This window comes from Callionymus lyra, chromosome 19 (assembly GCF_982586985.1).
Source record: "Callionymus lyra chromosome 19, fCalLyr1.hap1.1, whole genome shotgun sequence".
NCBI lineage: Eukaryota > Metazoa > Chordata > Actinopteri > Syngnathiformes > Callionymidae > Callionymus > Callionymus lyra.
In genome coordinates this window covers 13,070,202-13,092,444 of record NC_141836.1, presented here as the reverse complement: position 1 = coordinate 13,092,444, position 22,243 = coordinate 13,070,202, and the positions used below count along the sequence as shown (strand labels likewise).

Below are 22,243 nucleotides of genomic sequence, written 5' to 3'. Positions count from 1 at the left end.
ACTTGGAAAACACTATTCAAATTGTTTGGCCGAGTCTATTGGCTTCTACAGCACGAGGCAGATACACACACAACACTGACTTGTTTGGTGTTTTTTGCCAAACTCTGTCAAAACAAAAGCTGCAATAAAAACCACATTCGTCAGCCTCCAGCTGAGAAAGGTTTTTCCCCTTCGACTTTGAGTCGAGCTCCATCCATGAAAACTTCTTAGAAAACCCACATGAATGTGTCCAGAACCGAAACCGGTGTCGACCTGCATCACAGTTGATCCACAGGTGCGTCGCCAGTAAAAAAAATCCTCAGAGTCGGCGATTGTTTTGTCATAAAATGTATTCTCACACATGACAATAAATACATTGTTTGCACTGACGCACATAAATTAACAGCCAGCGCATCAAAGGAGTACCTGCTCCTCTCACCTGGACACAAACATGGAAAATAAATCACAATCCGTGACTTGTCGGTCGACATAAAGTAGAATCTAGACCAAGTTAAACTCGTCGTGGAAATGTTCGCCGATGGTGTTACTGAAATCATTTCTAATATCTTCACATTTAATTGTCAAAAAAAAAGACTAAAACAAGGATTTAAATCTAAAGGAAGGGTAGGTGTTCTTGAGGAAAAAGTTCCAAGTCCGACCTCCTTTCCTTAGACTCTCCCCGGAGTCGATACTTTGATAAGTATCAACGACTTGTAATAACAGTAATACTAATAAAATCTAAATCAGCATCGCCTGACTTCTCTTAAACTCTTAAGTAGAAAAAAGTTGCACAAATGGCGTCGATCCTTCACTGTGAACTCTCCTGTTATCTGTCAATCATCTGTGAAAAAAACCAGGTCCAGATGTTCAGGTTCGGAGATATTCTGGAGTGCTGTAGTTGAACAGCAGGAAGTCCATGCGATACATGTTGAACAGCTTCTTCTGATAAAACGGGCTGACGTGCTTGAAGAAGCGGGCGGCCATGTCGCCGTCTGTCCTCGTGCTCTTGCCCGACGTGGGGAACCGGATGGCGTCCTCGGCGCCGGCCAGCCGGAGGACGGCCTGCGCGTCCGGTTCCAGGGACTCGTACTTCCCCACCACGTCGTAGTGGATCAGGCAGGGGTGGCAGAGCGAGTGCACGCGCTCCCAGTGCTCGTTGAGCGGCTCCTCGCGCTGCGTCCGCGGGTCCACCAGGTACTGGACGAACTCCAGGAAGGTCACGTCGCTCCCGTTCTCCAGCGCCTCCTTGTCCGGGTCCACGCGGTGCCGCCGCACGATCTTGGTGCCGTAGCGCCTGTGGAAGGCGGTGTTGTAGCTCCGCGTGAACTTGTTGCGGTAGGCGGAGACCAGGCGCTCGAAGGGCTCCCGCACGAAGATGAACTTGAGGTAGCTGCGCAGCCGCCGGTTGATCTCGGCCACGGAGAACTCGGAGAGCGTGCGCAGGTTCCCCGCCACGTGGGCCTCGTTGGCGGGGATGGAGAGCGGGTCGGTGTAGCGGCCGTCGCCGGTCAGGACCATCAGGACCCGCTTCCAGTTGGTGCAGGCGACCTGGACAAGAGACAGGTTTGAGTCTGAGACCAAGAGAGAGGGTGTGAGAGCTCCTCACTTTGGGAACGTAGCAGTAGATGAGGCCGTGCTTGTCGTCCACGATCAGGTGCTTGAGGTCCTCGGGCGAGAGGACCCGCCGCTTCCTGGTGTGGCTCAGGCAGGCCTGCTCCAGCAGCTCCCTGCGACCCCGGAGAGACCTGTGGGACGCAATCAGCTCCGGCTGCTTTTAAGGGAGGAAAACATTCTGATTATATTCAGAAAAGTACACAACGTTCTCAGATAATAGTGACAGTAGACGTCAGGTCTAGTAAATATATCAACCAACATGATTTTTAGATTAGTTTCTCTTGCTTTTGTTTTAATGATTTAACTTCAGTTCTCACCTGGTCTCCTCTGTAAAGGGTCTGCAGTGGACTTCTCCTGCTCTTCCCTGGTTTGATGCTCTTATTCGTTTCAGGCTCTACAACAGAAAAAAAAGGCCAAATTAAGATGCAATAAATTAAATGTCATCCTTCAAGAAAGAATCTCTGGAAACTAAACTGAAATTAAAAAGGAAAAAAAAACGTTTAAAATGAGGATTTTGGATAAATGAGAAGTTAATCAAGTCTCTGTTATTTCACCAAACGCTTTGCCACAGAAGCCTGTGTTCCTTGTTGCACAACCACATCTGCTGGCCTTGACAAAGACACCAAAAGTTGCTCCATAAACTCTCAGGCGCTGTCATGACTTATTATTTATTATGAGCTCTTGACTCTGGTGTTGCAGAATTTACAGACCACACGACTCTTGACAAAGTCATAACTGCTTTAATCTGTTTTGAAACCAAACTATGTCCAAACATCAGCTTTATGAGTAGACCGTATCCTCTTGTCCTCAGTGGCAGGTTTGTTTTTTTTACTTTAGCAACAGAGAATGTCACAAAATGAACAAACGAATCAAACAAATACTTGCACGTTATAAATACTAATATATTTTTCTTTTTATAAACACTTAATTGAAATATAAATAAAAATACGGTATCGTAATAAAATAAACATTGTGATCTTTAAGTGCATCTGTAGTTTCTTACAACCCTAATCAATACACAAAAATATGGCAATTGTATTGATATTCAAGAACATGGAGTGTATTTATTTTCAAATGAACAATTACACATATATTCACTTAATTTCGCTTGTATTTCGACTCATAAAGTGAAGTACAAACATAAGGTTTCTGCTTGTTAAAGAGCAGTTTCGGCAGATGCGGCATGTTTTTGAAATTAGCAAAGTTTTAACGCAAAACAGGTCCCGGTTGTAAAAACGTCCTTTTAAAAACATCTTCCGTGCTGCGTAACTGTCCATCGAGTTCAAACTGACAGAAACAGAATTCCTAACATCGGCCAATCACATTGCAACAGGTCGTAGCACAAAGATTATTTTTTTTTTGTTGACATTAAAGTTCGTAGTACTTTACAAGTCATAAAAACTACAACAAGTCGGTCTTGTGTCTGCGTCTTTAAGAGCTGTATGTTCCTCCGTGGAGCGTGACATCACTCCGACCTCTCGCCATATATAGGAGGAAACGCTTCCAGAGATTGAGTTTCACTGAACAACGCGTTCCTCATTTTAAAAGTCATGTCACAACAACTTTTTTTTCTCCCCCTCCCTGGTTTTCACCTTTAGGATCTATAGACTCCGGCGTCAAAACCCGCGGAGCAGACGGAAGGGAGGTTTCTGGTGGCTCTGCAGATGTTCTCCCAGCAGCACATGTGTCGTCTCACCCCCCCATCGCTGGCCTCCGACGGGGTCTCCAGCCGGCCGTGATTTGTTTTGCACATGTGGCCAAACAATGCCGGCGCCGAATCATGACAATCCACACATCATGTGGAAGACATTTGCTTTTATAAGGTACTCGCTTGAAAAAGACCCGGCGTTGCCTGGGTGTAAGTCAACATTTGAGGAGAGACAGTCGTGGACACAAGAGGGATTATGGGTATTATAATTGCTGAAAGGAACGGAAATCTGGATGAGCGCCATACAAGAAGATACATAATATGTAATAGATCTATAGATGAAAAGATTGATTAATACAGCAAGGATTTTTTCATGCTTTTTCCTAATATGCTTCAAAGTTTCGTATAATTTTTGCATGTAGCCATTAGCGCAGCAAACACACCAAAGTGGACCATACATTTTTCCAAGCGCAGATGTCTAGTGGTGGAGTTCCTGCTTGACGGGTGCATTTCAAGTCTATCTATCCATCTACCCGTCAGCTGTAATTTATTGCTGCACTAATGGCTACATGCGAGGATCAAACTTTCAGGTGTTTTATGAAAAATCACCCAAAAGTATTCGCCTGAAACCATTGCCGCAGAGAGCGAAGCAGAATTATCTTAACGGCCGATCTTATAGAGCATAGATGTTTGGTAACAAAGCTCAGAAATCAGACGGAAAGACATCCAAGCTCCGTAGCTTATCACATAAATTACGAAGCTCTTGTCCTTGAGCGGAGACTCTCTGGCTCCATCTGAGAGATTGCATTGTCTCTGAATGCACTGTAACAATGTGACCTGACCTCCAGCACAGCACGTGTCAGATCTTAAATTTTACATCTTTATCGAGATGCTGAGATAGACAGACGCGTCTGCTATTTGAATCATCTATCCGTATTTTTTAAGCCAAGTTATTATAATACAATTAAGTAGTTTGTTATGGTATACATTACACATCATATTAGAATTTCACAAGTGTTTCTGTCCCCCTTTTTGGAAGAAAAAAAAATGGTGTTTATTGCCAAAAACATATGGTTTAATTTGACCTTTAACAAGAGGTCACGGGTCTACGACACCACCAGACATACCTAGTTTACACGGTTTAGTGCTAGCTCGTCAAGTTGTTGGTGCTCTGGAGTACCTCAGAAACTGATGACAAATAATGTTTAAACAAATAAAACCCTCAGCTGCCCCCCCCTCTTCCTCACTTGAGCCATGAGGAACAGTCATAATCCACAATTTCCACTGGCTGGCTCTGTGGCAGCACTTCTAAACACCGACAGACATTTGAATCTTGCTAAAAAAGCTTCACAGGATGTGCCTGAAATTTCACCCTCAAACCCCGGTTTCCTTTATCTCCATCTACCCCATTAATGAAAATTCTTTGGGGATTTCAAAAAGAATGCGCTGGGTTTTATGAGAACAAAAAAATGTGGTTTGAACAGAACCATTACTAATAAAAGTTTTCGTGTTTTTTGGGTCCAGGTGAGGCTTGTGTTGTCACGGAACATTGCTTTCATTCACGTTGCCGCTTCTCAGTCGGCAACTTCCTGAGGAAGCTGTAATGTAGGTCACGAGTCTGCGACTACCTTTCGTACAAATGATGCAAAAATGATGAGTACACGGAAAACTGTCCGATGTTAAAACCATTTTGACTTTTCCGGAATAAATACAACAACAACGTGTCAATATTCAGAGTTAAATCCAGGTGTTGAATTTGTGTTTAAAATGAATTAACACTTTCAAGAGTCAAATTAAAATTAACAATTGTAAATATCAAATCCGAAATCTAATCTAAAATGCTTGCATTGTCACAAAGTCAAGACAATATGAAACAAAATGTAAAGTGGAAATATGCTGATCTCTGTGTGGTTGGCCAAGATATTGAGTTAAAGAATATTACATGTTTTATACTGCATTTAAAACTATACAATATGCTGGTTGATAGTGGTGGTTGGCTGGGCGGCAAAGCACTGTGGCAGCAGTTCAGGTTGATTTCGGGTCACCTTTACTGAAACTGTTGTTAAGAGGGATGGGACCTTTTTTCACGAGAAATCATTATAAAAAAAAATACAGTCAAGTCCCTACAATAGAGCTGTCATCATGACCTCACCTTAATTCTGGTTAACAGTGTGTGAAGTATAGATAAAAAAAAATAGTGTTTTTAGCTTTTGTTTAATAGTGTGGTTCTTGGTTAACACTTTACAGTGTGGTGTAGTGTAAAATATAAACCCTGATGGGGTTGAATTTAACTGACATTTTCCCTGAATATGGCCAATATGTTCACTGGCATTGTGTTAATATTCATTTTATTATAGCGTTAAATCAACATATTTAATGTGTGCCAACAAAAAAAACTGTTTCAGGTCCAATGACTGCACCGTCGAAGAGCTCATAATGTACTAAATAAGGGAATGAGTTTGTATTTCATAGCCTGGTTTAAAACACTTCCTCTTCAGGAATAAAGCAAAATAAAAAATGGCTTCCTGAAATGTCATATCGACAATCTTAGGCCGCTTCCAAAAAGCTCTCATGCAGGAAGTGACTCGACCCCGATACTCGTGTGTCGTCGATAGATACACAACCGACGGCATGCGAGACCCTTGAAATGGAGTCGCCGTCATACCTCACAATAACACGCTTCCATTAGACCCAGGGAGGTTATAAACACAGCTAAACAAAGAGGAAGAAGAAGAAGTCACTGTGTGTGGGCCCCATTCATCTGCGGCGAACACTTTCACGGACAAATCACTGTTTTTGCTTCCTTTAAATGAGAAGCGTCTTCTAGAACGTTTGTAAACAACCTTTAATTTGGACAAATTCTTATTCTACAAAAGTGTTTGTTGTTGTTTTTTGTTTGTTGTGTGGACAAAATGATGATCAAAGTATGGGGGGGGAATACAACTTTTTATTTGGAGTTTAACTAGAACCGTTTGTTTACTTCATGGTGCCAGTCGGCAAACATGAAAAAAAAAAAAAACTTTTGTGAGACTCTTCATGTGTATGAATGTGTGTGTGTGTGTGTGTGTGTGTGTGGGGGTTGAAATTAATCTCAGATGCAACAGCATCACAGACTCTTCCCTGCAACTCTAGCTCCGAACCATGACCCACATCCATGTCATTCATAGCAAGCCTCCATGTTGCTCAACACCAGTGATAATCTTATTTAAAGATATTTTGACAATATAAAGTCAGGCGTATAGAGAACGACCTTCAACAATGAGAGCGATAAACATGACACCCGGTTGATGAATGACGTTATATGTGGAGCCGGAGAAACGTTTCTGTTCCCGGAGGCCCCGCCCTCTTGTGTCGGCGGAGGAAGTGAGATATTCAAGAGGTCAACAATCGCATCAAGCAGTTTCTTTTTTTTTTTTGCCAGGCTAATTGGGAAATAAAAACACACTTTAGCGGAACACAATGGACTCCTCGAACTTGGCATAGAACACTAAAGCTAATCACAACAACTATTTTGTTTCTCCCAGTGACAACAAGCACACAATAAGGAAAGGGAAAATAAGTATTTAAAATTTATATAATTAGAATAAAGTGTTAAGAAAGGAAGCTCATAAGAGTTTTAATCTAAGGGAAGATATTTTCCATTTATTCCTCGATAAAACTGACTCAAGTCATCAATAACTATGACTTGAGCTTCTGGGCGAAACCTAATGAAAGACGAAGCAGGAGCTCAGACAACTCAACAGGGGAGTTTTGTTTTTTTCAAAACGTCTCTTCTTAAAAGAGACGCAGCCATTAAAAAGAAGCTCGTACGAGCCATGTCGGTTTAGTGCTCTCTCTGGTGTGGCTCTCGTTTCATGTGGCTCCTGCTGTAAAGCAAGACAAGCCCGGGCACAACCATCGCAGCTTTAACTCCAGGCTCAAGGGTCGGATCACGATCGTGTCAGAAACACGTGTAGAAAAGTTCACTTGGTCGACACATCGATGACAGTCAAAGATTCTAAAAATACTTGCGTAGAGCATGAAGCACGAGGACAATAGTGTCGTTAACTTAGCAGTATTTTCTCTAGATAGCTTCCATGGCAACCCTAAAACAATGCACACAAGTGAATGGTGTATGTGGGCATTAATAACAGTACAATGTATTGTGATAGTAGTAGGAGCATTAACCGTTTATTGTATTTCTTTTTAAACCCTTAAATTGGACGAAAACCCGAAAAACACACCTTTACATCTTTTTCTGTCTGTGTAGAAGTTTAGCTTCTTCTACAAACAAGCTTAAAATAAAATATAGATTTTTTTGGGGGGTTTCTTAATTGTTTTTCTCATGCAGAGTCTCAGATAAAAGATGGATGTTACAGACCTGCAAGTATGGAAGTATTTGGATGTTTTTAAGTCGGTCTTTTTAGGACAAGAATGGCCAGGAAAATGAGCGACATACATTTATGCTTGTAACTCCAAAAAGACACTCTGAAATTTCTGTCTTTGAAATTTGAATTCCAGGTTAAGACTAACTTTAGAATAAAAGAAAATCTATATAGGGAAGTACAAGTAAAATCAAATTAATATGTAAGTAAGTAAGTAATGTATGTGCATATTTATACAGTACTGTTGAATAATACAGTATTTTGGGGGTAAAAGAATCACAATATTTAAGTGTATAGTATATATACAAGTTGACACACAAGTCAAGATGATGCACAAAACTATCAAAAGGTCAGATTCATGAGGTATTTTGACCTTCACCGTGAACTTGAACCCAGAAATGTGACCTTCAGCATTCGTCAGACACGTACAATGACACTCGATACCCAGAATAACTCACTCAAGACAAACAAGTTGCACAAATATTTTGGTCAAAAATCCAAAAATGTGTTTTAACTCTTGTTCTACATTTGTACCTCCAGGAAACTTCCTAGAACTCTGGCCCTGAAACACATGGAAAAAAAAAAAAAAAACTCTCGCCATCGATCACGCTTTGACTCCAACAGAACCAAACACATGCACCCCAAAAACTGAAAGGAACTTCTACTGGGGGGGAGACAAAGGGTGAGAGCAGGGTTCTGAAGAGAGGAATGCAGGGGGTATTTAGGAAGAGAGGGGGGGAGAGGAGGAGGAGGAGGTGGGGGGTCAAAACATTCCAGCTTTCACAGTGACCTTATTCATGCCTCGTATCACTGCAGCATACGTGTCGTTTCATTCATCACTCCTACTTGTATTCACCGAAAAATAATGTTAAATTAAGGGGTAATAAAGTTGTAGTTTTGTTGGTGTAGGTTGTGGGGGGAAAAAAAGTGAAACATCGACAGAAAGTCAGAAGTTTACCTTCTTTCGTGATGGTCTGGAAGTACAGCACCAGGACGAAGAGCGAGCAGAGGCACGTCGCCAGGAACAGACGACCTCCTCTGGGCATCCTCATCCTGAAGCCCCGCTCTTCTGCCCCCGCGTCGCTGCCTCTCGGCCCGGTTCATGCGAGTGGTCCCGGTCCAAAGGGAGGAGGAGGGAGGGGAGAAGGGAGGAGGTGGTCGAGAGGAGAACCGCGGCGGGGTTTCAGACTCGGTCCATCAGGTCGTCGAGGCTACAGGATCTTGGACCGGCTGCTAGCTTGAGATGCTACCACGAACCCCCTCCTCTCTCTCTCTCTCTGCCTGACATAAGCCCTTAAATATGTCTTGAAAACACGCCTTGAGACACCGGGAGAGACGTTGGTTCTGGTCACGAATCATCAGCAGAAGCTTTTTTTTTTCACGCGGTCCTGAAAGTTTGTCGAGGCTCAAACTTCGCTAACATGGACGGGCAATCTGCCATGACGTCACGCCCCCCCTTTTTTTCTGTCCTCCCCCTCCCTCCCTCTGAGTTTGTTCCTTCGCTCTAAATAAATAAAGATAAAATATATTAGTGCGATGATAAGTAATCCATGTGAGGATTGTTTTATCGAACAAAATAATTGATAATAAAACTTGATACATTTGAAAATAAATCGTTTTTTATTTACTACATAGACGCGTTTAAACATTCGGTGTAAACACAGTTTATATGTATGCTATATACAAATATATATCCATTTATATGTAATGGAACATTAAATAAAAACAACATTATGATAAAAGACAAGATACATTCCGTTAGGTTAATAAAAAATAGCATATTCAATTATATTATTATATTATATATATAAGACGTTTTTATTTGTTCAGGCTTTTCCTTGATTTTCTGGAACTCCTGTTGTGTTATCATTTTTTTTTTCTTGACCTTTAAAGTATATACTTTATTGAATTATTGTTTTGATTGTTTAAGCGCTTTGTGATCCTGGTCTAGAAAAGTGATATACAAATAAAAATTACTTCCTTATTGTGAAATGAAATATAGGAATAACACACAGATTAATGACGTGCTTTTGAAAATGGATTTTACTTTTTACTATTTTTTACTTTCTCTCCCCCCCCACACAGTATCTCTTAAAAAAATTGTTTATCGTTTCAAGCTTATCTTGTCAATTGCATCAGTACAATTGTATGTTTACAGAGAGCTTTAGTCACACCACAAATCATACACATTAAAAAAATAAACATCAGAATTAAAACCAGAATTATGTATTGTCAGAGTTGTAAACACAACATAGGACATTTATGTGGCGTCAGTTAAGAGTAACAGATAAAAATAGCTACAAAAAAACGGAACCAAGCACCAAAGCAGCCATTCTGTGGCGCCTATATTAAATAACTACAATTTTATTTTAACTATAGTGAACCAAATGATGGCCTAAAACAGTTTTTATCTGTAAACAAACAGGGGTTTTTCATCTTGTTTATTCTGAGTAAAAGGGTATTTCCTCTATTTAAGCTTACAATAAAATGAAATTAACCGTTTAGGGTGCCGTGGATGTGGGTCAAACCCGGTTAAAGTCGAGGACACACAAGTTGTGTCAGCCATCGGTAATGACTCGAAAATGGTGTAATTACCAAAGTGTCTAACATTAGACTCTGTCTGCGTGGACACTAACATGTGATGATTCAGCAGATTTTACTTGCGGCAAGAACTGCTGACTGTTGGGCTACAATTAATTCTGAGTGAGTGGAAAAATAAAAAATTGTGTTTGTGTGTACAAATCTAGTCATGTAGTTAACTTCCTTAGACGCTACACTGTCCTGCACGATCATGACTTAACTCAACTTTTTTTTTCTTTTTCTTGCACCAGTAGCTAGTGGTTCTTCAGAAGCTTTTGATTTAACATGACTCTGTGGTTCTGGGCTGGGCCCAGAAGACTGTGTGGAGACAACCGCCTCCTTTACTTGAAGACAATAATAGGGCTTAAAACATGCTGCGCAACATGAAGGCTCATCTGTGCACGTGCTGGAGTCTGTGTTTAAGTGGGAATATCAGCTCTTGTGTCATCATGTTCTTCTTTCATCTGTGTGTCGAGGTCACACCGTGACACGTGTCACTCAACCTTGACACACACACACCCCCCCACACACACATATCAGTGAAGCTGAATCAATTCGATAAAATAGTTTGAGCTGGAAGTGTCTGAAACAAATCAAATCACCCTGTAACACTTGTATGTTGTCATTATTACAAAGACATTATTTCTTTAAGTGACATCACAGACGGGTCTTAAGCAGGCAAATCGTTTTTGTGACTTATTTTTCAATGTTCTTGTCAGAATCCATCTTAGAAAATCTGTTTTGTGTTACAGAATAGAAGATCTCAAGTAGTCTTAGTTATTTTTTTAATATTGTGCGTCTTTATTCATTTTATTTTTTCAACATTTTCTTCTTCTGTGGATGCAATCGCTCATGTGGAAATAAATTCAACTTTAATGCAAAAATAACATTTTAAACTTATCTTATCTTATCTGGTCAATGACAAATGTAGCATACTTGGAATGTTTTGGATATAAGAAGATTTCACTATTGTCACTATTTAATTAAATAACAGACCTTTAAACCCAGATTTAGTAAAAACAACTTTATCTATATTAATGCATATATTAATGAATTGGTAAATACAAGTTAATCTGATTCGTCACAATAAAACAGGGATTATGCCTGAGGTGGAAGTTTTAATAATAAAGGCGTGTTCATTGAAAGTAATGAATGAAAAGTTAATTTTTTTTCTCTTAACTGTATATTGATCACAGGAACATTTTGAATTTGTGTGACTATACAAACTGTTGAATTCACATTGAAATAGATTAAAAAATGTTAAATTCTAATTTGCACATATTTAAAAGATAGTTAGTTTTTTCTTATGATTGAATAGCAAAGCATTTCAACTGGTCTGACTTTAAAAGTAAGATCAAGAAGAGACGTCCACAAACACCCATCAGAAGAACATACTGCACTTTTGATCAATGTTCTCCATATAGTCACCGTGTTGCTGATCTAGGCTGCACCAGCTCAACCAAACTAGTCTGTCCACGACAGGCGTCAATCAAGTGACTGTCAGGTGACTAACATGAACGGCTAAAAAGCACAAAAAGGAAATCGCTCTAAATGTAGCAAACAATCGTAAAGATCACCTACAGGCTGTTTCACATTAGACAGATACATCCTTCCGTTACATCAGACATGATGTCAGACGTGATGTCAGGATTTTGATGACAGTGGAAAACACCAGATGTCAGATGTTGAGCCAAGAAGTCGACTTCTCTTAAAGCATTTAACCATTTTTTAAATAGAATATGAGACAACAATGTGTCAGAATTATACATTTCTTGGATGTAAAATTATCTTCAACTATGTTCAAGTCAAGTTCAATTAAGAATATCCTGTTTCTGTCCTTAAATAAATGCATATTTATATTTAATTGAAATATTGAATCATCAACCCTTCTTCATTGAAGTGTGTATCTTGCAAAAACAACTTCATTTGGTACATTTTTGAAGTCCTGGAGCTTTTTTTTTATTGCTCTTTTGTCGTCATGGACCACCTTGTGTGTGGACCATCGATGCAAGAGGACTAATAAAGTATAACTCTCATCTCTCATTCATTTCCTATAACATGGTGTAACTGCTTGTTCTTCTCACCGACCTACATGTGTCGTTTCCCTTTCCACACCTTCTAGATATTTCTTTTTTAGGGCTAATTGATGTCCTGGTGTCGGCTAAGTGGAATAACGAGGGGCCCCAAGTGTTCCCACATGTCGGCTCCTGGTTTACCAGACGGTCTAATGAAGAAGCAGATCATCCAACCACGATGGCGATGATGCTTCGGTGGCATCAGCTTGCTTTGATCAAAGTACAAAATGGATTGAAAGAGGAAACAGACCTCAGTGTCGGTCTGTTTAAGCCACAGGACAATTAAATAACACACCACAGGCTCGAACCTTCATTTCATTATGAAGAAATACAACCATTTTTTTGAAGGTGGAGAGAAAAATCTCTGGTTAGTTCTTCCGCAGCAGACGACGCCGCATGAAAGAACACATCTGCCACCGACTGTGTTTTTGGGAAGTTTTACGAGCTGAAAATCCAAAAGCTTTTACCTCGAGGTAATGGTGGGTTAACTGGCCTGATCTTTTCTTCTCAGTCTCGACATTTGTTTTGCTTTAGTTAGCAAACTGTAATTGGAATCAGAAGGACTTAAAATGGGTTCCGCAGCGTGTTTTTCAAAGATTCAACCGAGACGAAAACATCTGCTGAGAGGCTGTTGAAGCGTGTATGTGTACATAGACGTGAAGCCTGGATAGTGTCTGAAGTTAGAGAAACAAAACGTAAGTCGTGGAAGCAGCGTTTTTATGAGCCGCAATTTATAAACTTTTAATTGAGAAATTGCGACCTCTGTCGGCCATTGATAGTGAACTAGTGTTAGGATTTAGGTCGTGACTTTCAACAGGTGTACATCGTTTATTTTCATTCAATAACCACATTTAGATGTTGTAAACATTAAGTACACTTGATCTTGCGATACTTATAGTTTTCACTATCATTTTTAAATATTGATTGATATTGAATATCTTTAACCTATTAACCTATTATATACAACTTATTGTATTAAAAACAATTTCCCGAAGGAGACCTCCTGAGGGATCAATAAAGTTCTACCCAACCTAACCAGTTTTTAAATATAAAGCAAAATAAAAAGGATGCATCTTATGTCATTTCATATTCCGATTATATAAATAATATTTTATATGATATACATTTCATCAACTCTGGGCGTTTCTTTGCTGGATGGCATTCTGTTTCAATCACACAATTCCACACACAAATATCATAAACCAGTTCTTTATTTCACTTCATCTTCATGTAAACATATTATACGCGGTGAAAATGTGGTGTCAGACAGCAAACGCCTTGAAGTAACAGTAAAGCTTTCATAAGGTTATAAACATCAGATTTAGAAGTGCTGAAACACCTTTTCATTTCACCTATGTACAACATATGAAGTATTTATACAAGTCAGAAAATCTAGAATATAATACGTTGAACGGTTGAAGCAGTGGAGTGTTTGTTTGGACAATGTGTTCCCTAAAAATAAAATCTGAAACTGACAAATCTCAAGTAAAAACCAGGAAGTTCAGTTGATCTTCAGGACCAGCGGTGGTCGACGTCATCTCAGTCCTGTTGGATGTTCCCTGCATAGTTCTCCACACAGATCCGGATCCGCTTGGTGAAGTAGTTGGGGTCAGAGATGGCCTGCAGGAGGTCGTTCTGGATCAAGGCGACGTCGTAGAGCTCAGAGACGCTTGCGACCCGAGTCTCAGCGCCAGCCTTCTCCAAGAAGATCTGAAAGATGCAGAGTTGAGGAAGTTTATCCTAAACACATGTTTATGGGTCGTATTATAAAATGGAAAAGAGCTGGGGGGGGGCATAGGTCATGGAGGCATTTGTAAGTACAGTGGTTTTTAATTTATTGTCGGGTTAAGCGATGAATTTACCATTTTATTTTCACTTTTTATTAAATAAAACACATTTATTGAATTAACTTTTAAACTCACTATTGCAAATGAGAATCCAACACTGTCAATAACAGTGACTTAAACAGCTGCCATAGTGCTTTGCCGCCCAGTCAACCAATCACAGTTGCAGATGACCACTTTTGACATACACATAGAAAACAATGGTTTGTAACAGTATGAATAATGAGTAGAAGCTTTGACGATCATAAATATTCAGAACTATTTGCAAAAATAATGATTTAAAATGCGAGACCATGGAAGGTGAACCGATATGACGAGGGACCGCTGTAAACAAAAAGAACTTTAAACTCAAGCTCATCGACTATACCTTGGAATCCATTACACAATTGGGGTCGTTCAATCGGATGTTGTCGTCGATGAAGATGTGCTGAACGTCCTGATCAAAAGGATCGATCCACAGTGGCTTCCCTCCAGAGGTGCGGTATGTCACCCACCTGGAACGCCAGATAAAAAGGATCACAAATACTCACTTTCAGTGGATAATGTTAGTTTCCATAAGCGTGTCAACGAGCGCACGAACCAGCTATAGTCATCCTGGAATCCTCCGAGACCCTCACTGGAGCTGAAGTACTGGTACAATCCTCTTTCTCCGTCAGCGTCACTGGACAGTCGGTCCTCTCCTCGGCGCACAAAGATTCCCTTCTTGCTGCGGCGGATTTTACCGTGATCCATGTTCACGCTCAGCTGTAAACGCAGTGATATAAAAGTTAAGATAAATGTTGATATTCAGACCGTTCATCCAAAACTACCTTTAGATCGGGCAGATCCGGGAACAGCGGGTGAGCCCCGTCCACCAGGGCTCTGGACATAGCCCTCAGGACTTGAGGCAAGTCCACTCCAAACGTGCGAAACACCACGGCGAACTCTCGCCCCTCCTGGGCCAGATCTTTGAGGAGCTGGAAGAACGACGGAAAGATCCAGTGGTAAAGTTGTCCGTCTTCACCCTCGATGGACAGGTCCTTGTCCCCCTGCAGCCACGAGTGGGTCAGAGACACGTCATCCGTCACAGAACATCTTGATCCTACCTTGACACCCTCGGGCCACCGGAGAAGCTTCAGATGCTCTTCCAGGACGCCGTGGAAACACTTCCCAGCATTTAAGGTGAACCCGTTTACCTGCCCATAATGAGCGTGATAGCTGACAGCGCCCTCGCATGGTGGAAGGAGAGAAGGAGACTCGCTTAGCCACTCCCACTTCCCTGCAGAGATTATAAACATACTTCAAGAAACAGAGAAGACTCTTTTATTCTTGCAGGCTTTTCCTCGATTTTCTGAGACTCTTAGGTAAGGTAGAACTTTATTGATCCCTCAGGAGGTCTCCTTCGGGAAATAGTTTTTTCCAATTAGACACAGCAATACAGCAATTATTCATAAATATACAAATAACAACAAAAGAGAAAAACATCTCATTCGATGAAGATGTGCTGTTCTGATCAGAGGGTGATCTTGTGTTTGTCTGTGTTTTCTTGACCTATTTATTTTATTGGGATTTCTTTTTAATCATTATTGTTTAAGCGCTTTGTGACCCTGGTCTAGAAAAGCGCTTTACAAATAACTACTACTTACATGTGACTACACTTCCCCATTTTCTAACAACATTCAGCTGAGACCTCAATAAACTACATATGTATACTTTTAGTTACCAGTAAATAATTACATTTAATGTTATAAATAAAATATGTTAATGTGTCGTTTTTTTTATTAAGTAATAAGATTTTTGCGGAGAATTATAAAAAAGGTACAGAATTACAAGACGCTTATTTTTATTCTGCTGTTGACAATACAACGAGTCCCTAAGTATTAATATTTATCCTAATAAAAACCACTTAATAATCCCAGTATTTTTTAGTTTCAGGACAATAACACCGACTAAGTCTTGTACAGTCAAAGCAGGGGAGTGACGTCATTGATATGACGTAACTTTCTTGATGCTGATTCAATTCAAGTGGAGACTAAAGTGACGATACCGATCAACGTTTTTTTTTTTTTTTACCGCGTTTGTTGGTCTTTCCCCAGGTGACGGTGGAGATGAACTCGTCCAGAGTGGACAGAGTCCCCTGACCCGTCGCGTCATCCGAGGCCAGGATGGTGTTGTTCAGGTCCACATGGAGGATCAGTTTCTTCGGCATCATTCAAGAGTCTCTGACACGACAAGTGTCTCTTCAAAGCCTTGTTTCTAACTCATGACACACCGGTGAGCGTGTTAGTATTTCCGGGAGGCGTCTTCTTCCGAGAAGCTTCCTGACGTTATTAGGTACCGAATCTGCGACGTGCGCGGTCCGGGCGCTTCCTTTATGATGACGTCACATCCGGGAAAAAAAAAAATTAATAATAAGTTACCGAAACTTTAACTGAACGATTTGATGGAACCTTTTTAAACCTTTACATTGACAAAAATAATCTTATTCGATCTTATAATGTCCTAAGCATCAGTAACTTCCTGGTCTAACTAAGCACGTGACCTTCACCCCAACGGAATGTGTCACGTGACAAAGGTATTGAACTTTTGTTAAGGTGTGACTTCAAATGCCTTTGTCATTAAATCTTTTTTTTTAAACTGAGGATTTGATGGATAAAGTCTGTGAATCAATTTTGATTGATCCCATCATGATGGGAACATAATGTCCTTTTAACATTTTTGTTTATTATATAATTCCTTTATTATAGGTGACTTAAAGGGAAGGTATGAGTAAATAAATAGCTGTTTAATTTAAAAGAATAACAAGTTTAAATGTAATTATTACTAGTATGAACATGACAGCATGTGTATACATGGCTTTATAGGGTTTTTAGCATCTAATGAAGCAACATTAATGTAATATATGGCAAAAGTATTAAATATCAATGAGTAAAATAAAGTGGGTACACATAACTGAAACTAATGTTAATTAATTAAACATAACACATGGTTATATATATTATATATAGGTTAGGTAGAACTTTATTGATGTATATGAAAACAATTCAATGTCAGGGTTAGAAGGAAAGCTTAAATAGAGACTGAACCAGGTGCTGACAAATCAGATGTTATGTGGAAAACTTTATTCTCAATTATTTTTAAGCTACTGGCGGAGGAATATAAATGTGTTTAATTTTATAATAGTTTATGTTCAACGTGACATTTGGGATTAAAATGGATCTTAAAGTGATACACTTTAATGTCCATTTTTTTTGTCTTTCAAAGCAGATGGGAGTAGATTTTTAATTAAATGGTTTTGAATAGTAGAAAAAAAGTAATTAAATGAGTAGAATTAATCAGTTTAATAATAACAAACAAACAGAACAATAATGAGAACAATTATCTAAAGGGAGGACATCTTAAACATAGATGAACGGTTTAAAAAATAAAATCCACACGCGTGGAACAGATGAATGCACAACAATATACTGAACACATGCAGCCGGTAAGGACAAAAAGAAGAGTAAAAAAACACATGCAGCCGGTAAGGACAAAAAGAAGAGTAAAAAAACACATGCAGCCGGTAAGGACAAAAAGAAGAGTAAAAAAACACATGCAGCCGGTAAGGACAAAAAGAAGAGTAAAAAAACACATGCAGCCGGTAAGGACAAAAAGAAGAGTATAAAACACACAGATTCTGAGCACACATTTGGAAGCGAGAGAACAAAACGGTAACACTAGAGAACAGAAACTGATAAAGCACTAGAACAGGAACCATCAAACCACAAATAAAAGCAAAAGGAAACCAGTTTGACAGCACAAGAGCAGAGCTGGTCTGATGCTCAACACTGGAACTTCAGCGTCTTTATCCAGGTGTGTTGATTTATTTACTCGTTCCAGGTGTGAGTCGTTAGAACAGAGTCGAACAGGTGCGACACACAGAATAAAACCAAGATTGGAACATTATGTTTAGAATATATATATATATATATATATATATATATATATATATATATATATATATATTTAGGATAATAGCCTGAAAGACAGATGATGCTGTATAGCTTTAGAATACATTGTGAAGCAACAGATGAATCATAATAAATATGAAAGATAGTAAAGAAGAATGCAACATTAAAAGAAACGTATAAAAGCATATCATAAATGCCTGAAATAAGAGTATCCCCAAGAAAACAATGGAGGCCAAAAGAAAGGCTACTTTGGTGGATTCGCAATTAAAGGAATAAGAAAAGTATTTGGAACACAAACAGCAATCAGGACAACAACAAAATATGATCGAAAAAAAATCTAATATATATTTAAAAAAATTGATTGTGGAGAGAATTTTGTTCCACTATTAGAAAAAAAAAAAAAAAAGACAAGACTTCCGGCCTATTTAAAATGAAATGGAGAAGTGAAGTAAAACACTAAGTTGTGAAAAGAATATAGCGGTTACTAGTGAAGGATAAGTAGAATTGCAAGGCAGGTCACATAGAGAGAAACAGTAACAAACAGTAAAAAGAAAGGAACTTGGTTAAATGGTTAAATGGTGATTTACACTAAGTTACAACTCACACAATCGTACACTGACGGGAGTAGGCTGCGACGCAGCGCGCCAGCTCAACCATCGGGAGCAGTCGTGGTGAAGCGCCTTGCTCAGGGACACAACGACCACTATCTCATCTAGAGCTGGGATTGAACCCGCAGCTTAACTTCTCTACTGTCTGAGCTTTGACGCCCAAACCTAGGAATCGTTTGTGACGGAGCAACGTTTGTTAGCACGGCGTTAGCATTGATGCTAACTAGCTTGGCTATCGTATCCTATTTTTTTTTAGCAGAAAATAAGATGAAACAATGATATCAATGCCAACAGACTATTCTATGGTATGTCGCTTCAACTTCCTGGTGAACCTTTTTATTATGGGATGCTCCGTCCAACTCCTCCTGGATCCTTCCATCCAGAACCAGACACAAAAAGGTCTGGACTTTGTCCGAGGAAAAACTTTAATTACAGACATACTTCTTAGAGTGATTCTTCTCGCCGTCATTTGACGTCACCTTTTAGTATCAGTTCATCTCGCTCGGAACCACAACAGGTGCTAAAAAGGTACTTGTTTCGATGGTTCCGTGTTCGTGGAAGTGGATTTTAAGCGGTTCGAGGTGAGCTAAAGAGAGATGGTGGAAAAGATGCAATAGATGGTTCATCTTAGTATATTGAAACAGGAATAAACTTTGTTGTGCCATGTTCCGACAGCTTCCGGGGCTAATATTGGATACAATTCTAACTGTTTTAAATCAATTCTGGAGAGAAGAAGTAATTCCAAGATATGGGACATGTAGACTCTGTATTCTTCTCTCTCACTTGCAAGTAAAACGTGAGATTCTAAACCAGATCTGATTTCTATTCTTTGTTTAAAGTTTAAATACACATTTTATCTGCGACTCCCGTAGAGTAGATTTAAAGCGATCTTAAATGAATCCATTTGTTTATTATTTTTTTAAATAAAAACAAGCCTTTAATTCCTGAACATTATTTCTGGATTGCGTCAAATAGCAGATAAAAATATATTGTATAAAACAATTGTTTTTTTTAACAAAGAAGGATCATAATGAGCAACATATTTATACATTTGTGAGTACTTTAGTATCCACTCGTGTTATTGCAAACTCAAGTGTGTGTTTTTTTTGTTAAACAATGTTGATTTTTAATGTAACACACCTGGAACTAATCAACTTTATCAAGCCTTGTGGATTCTGCCTTTTTTTAACATCTCTGTCTCTTTTTCTTTTCTTTTCACAAGTGTGTTCAACAACTGTGTGTTCATTTACTTGTGTACTCATTCTCTGTGTATTTCCTCATGTTTGTACCTTGACACAATGACGCAAGACAAAGTAAAATTCTCAAATTATACCCCAACAGTGATATAGGAAAAAAAAAAAACGTTATTTTTCTAATTACGACACTGTTTTTTGCATTTCCAGGCCAAAGGTTACGACATCGAGTCAGCCACTTCCTGGATAATCCTCGAGACAAACCAATCCTAGTCTACAAACTTTCCCCAAACTATCCATCAAACCAAGAGTTTGGCAGCAGTAAAGCTACTTACCAAACCTCATATTAGTATTTTAATACCTTGTGTAAAGTGTGATTTTGGTTATTTATTGACAAAAAATGTGTTGATTTTTTTCGAAAATATGCTCTAGAAGATAATGTTGATGATGCATGATATGCTCAATAAATCTCTGCATTGATGCGAAAAAAAACCTTAAGTATCGTCTTTTGAACGTAGAACGCTTCACTAAGTAGCTTTGGGTTCTGGTTTTTATCAGGACAGAATCATCTGAAAGCTGATCACATTTTGTTTGTTGCCTTTGGAGCTGAAACATGGACGTAAAAGATGATGACGTTTGATCATCTCAGGTTCCACAGTTGGGTCACTGTCCTCCACATTAAGGTCTTTGTTTTCCAGAAACATGAGTGTTTTAAGTATCAGGAAGAACAGAATCTGGACTCAAATGTAGATTTTATTCCAAGGCAAGGTTCGGTCCATGGGTTATTAATACAATCAGGTAAAAGTATCCAAAGCAAAGTGATGATCAGAGAAAAGCTGCTCATTTCACAGGTGGAGGAACACCAGCAGGAACAAAGGGCAACCTTACAAAATTAAACAGTAAGTAACAAAAGCAGATTAAAAACTTGACATTAAGACATTTGCTTTGACCACTTATGTTTTTGTTTTTTATATATTTTTATTGACAAGAAGATGGATAATGAATTGAAATATGAACCTTTTCAATCACGGTGTCATTATTATTACATAACTAATAAAGTTTAATTGAACTGTTTTCAAAAGTTTATTTTATTCTGAAAAACCTGGAGTTGCCTCACGGCTTCCTGCGTGCTAAACGACCTTCATCTATGATCATGTGTATTTAATTTTGACAGTCCCTTGCTATATTTTATGATATTGTATATATGTAGTTTAAAGTTGATCAACCATGCAGTCAATTAGTTTAATAATATAAATACAGTTTTTAATAATATTGTCTTAGATTAGATATATATTTGTGTTTATGATATGAAATATGTTATGATTTAATTCATAATTATTAAGAATTACAAGGGAATTACGTAGAAAGTGGGTTGGATAAAATCCTATAAATCTTAATTTTTCATGGAGCTGCAGGTCGAAGGGGTGGAGTCTGTTTAAGGGTGTGGACAGGTGAGTCTCATACAGGTAACAAGTGACAAACGAGCTTCTTAATAGAGAACAGGTGTGTGAGGGACAGATTGTTACTTTAAAGTTTATTTTATCCATCATTAAAACAAATTATTTCTTTAAAAATAATACTGCAATTATGACAAACCTTACAGACGTCTCGTCTTTTTAAGTGAGACGACTTTTAGAATTAATACTTTTTCATTGTTCTTTATAAAACTTTCAGAGATAAAATGAGGTTCACTGGCTCCTTGTCAATCAAACTCCCACACACTTCACAAATCAAACCTTAAAACTCACCTGTTCTGCATTGAATTCACAACTTATCGTTTTATTGACGTTTTTACGCTGGCGTCTCCTGGATTTACTGTATTTCAAGATTCTAGTGTTTAATTAATTAATTTTAATCTTTTTATTGAATTGTTTTTACGCTGGCGTCTCCTGGATTTACTGTATTTCAAGATTCTAGTGTTTAATTAATTTATTTTAATCTTTTTATTGACTTGTTTTTACGCTGCCGTCTCCTGGATTTATTGTATTTCCAGATTCTAGTGTTTAATATGTTGTTTTTTTTTTAAATCTTTTTATTGACTTGTTTTTACGCTGCCGTCTCCTGGATTTATTGTATTTCCAGATTCTAGTGTTTAATATGATTTTTTTTTTTTTTTTCATCTTTTTATTGACTTGTTTTTACGCTGCCGCCTCCTGGATTTATTGTATTTCAAGATACTCGCGTTTAATATTATTTTATTTTTTTTCCTTTTTTTTAATGACTTGTTTTTACACTGCCATCTCCTGGATGTATTGTATTTCATTTTGCTTTGGGGGAAAGGGACCTAAGTGCCCAAAAAGGTGCTTCTTAATAAATTGTTTTATACAAGTGTAAGAAAAATATCAATCATATACTACTGTCCCAGTTTTTTTTTTCTTAATGTTTTTCGGAATCTTAAACCAATAATAG

The 22,243-nt window shown here is 38.6% G+C and overlaps 2 protein-coding genes across 2 annotated transcripts; both read right to left on the bottom strand.

Annotated features, from left to right (window-relative positions):
• Window positions 1–312: 312 nt before the first annotated feature.
• Window positions 313–9,017, bottom strand: chst13 (carbohydrate (chondroitin 4) sulfotransferase 13). Its single transcript, XM_087782235.1, has 4 exons — window positions 8,564–9,017; window positions 1,911–1,987; window positions 1,586–1,750; window positions 313–1,527 (listed from the first exon to the last, which is right to left on the bottom strand). The coding sequence occupies exons 1-4, from the start codon at window positions 8,655–8,657 to the stop codon at window positions 847–849; spliced, it is 1,017 nt and encodes a 338-aa protein (XP_087638361.1). The 5' UTR covers window positions 8,658–9,017; the 3' UTR covers window positions 313–846.
• Window positions 9,018–13,453: 4,436 nt separating this feature from the next.
• Window positions 13,454–16,501, bottom strand: LOC148059572 (uncharacterized). Its single transcript, XM_087781353.1, has 6 exons — window positions 16,157–16,501; window positions 15,190–15,362; window positions 14,914–15,132; window positions 14,685–14,848; window positions 14,472–14,598; window positions 13,454–13,970 (listed from the first exon to the last, which is right to left on the bottom strand). The coding sequence occupies exons 1-6, from the start codon at window positions 16,293–16,295 to the stop codon at window positions 13,800–13,802; spliced, it is 993 nt and encodes a 330-aa protein (XP_087637479.1). The 5' UTR covers window positions 16,296–16,501; the 3' UTR covers window positions 13,454–13,799.
• Window positions 16,502–22,243: the final 5,742 nt, after the last annotated feature.

Excerpts from the sequence above, each read along its gene's own strand:
- chst13 (XM_087782235.1), bottom strand. The coding sequence starts at position 8,657 with ATGAGGATGCCCAGAGGAGGTCGTCTGTTCCTGGCGACGTGCCTCTGC. Across the intron at positions 1,988-8,563 it reads CCAGACCATCACGAAAGAAG|AGCCTGAAACGAATAAGAGC; the intron begins GTAAACTTCTGA and ends TTTCTGTTGTAG. Across the intron at positions 1,528-1,585 it reads TCTACTGCTACGTTCCCAAA|GTCGCCTGCACCAACTGGAA; the intron begins GTGAGGAGCTCT and ends TCTCTTGTCCAG.
- LOC148059572 (XM_087781353.1), bottom strand. The coding sequence starts at position 16,295 with ATGATGCCGAAGAAACTGATCCTCCATGTGGACCTGAACAACACCATC. Across the intron at positions 14,849-14,913 it reads CGGATCTGCCCGATCTAAAG|CTGAGCGTGAACATGGATCA; the intron begins GTAGTTTTGGAT and ends CTGCGTTTACAG. Across the intron at positions 13,971-14,471 it reads ATTGTGTAATGGATTCCAAG|ATCTTCTTGGAGAAGGCTGG; the intron begins GTATAGTCGATG and ends TGCATCTTTCAG.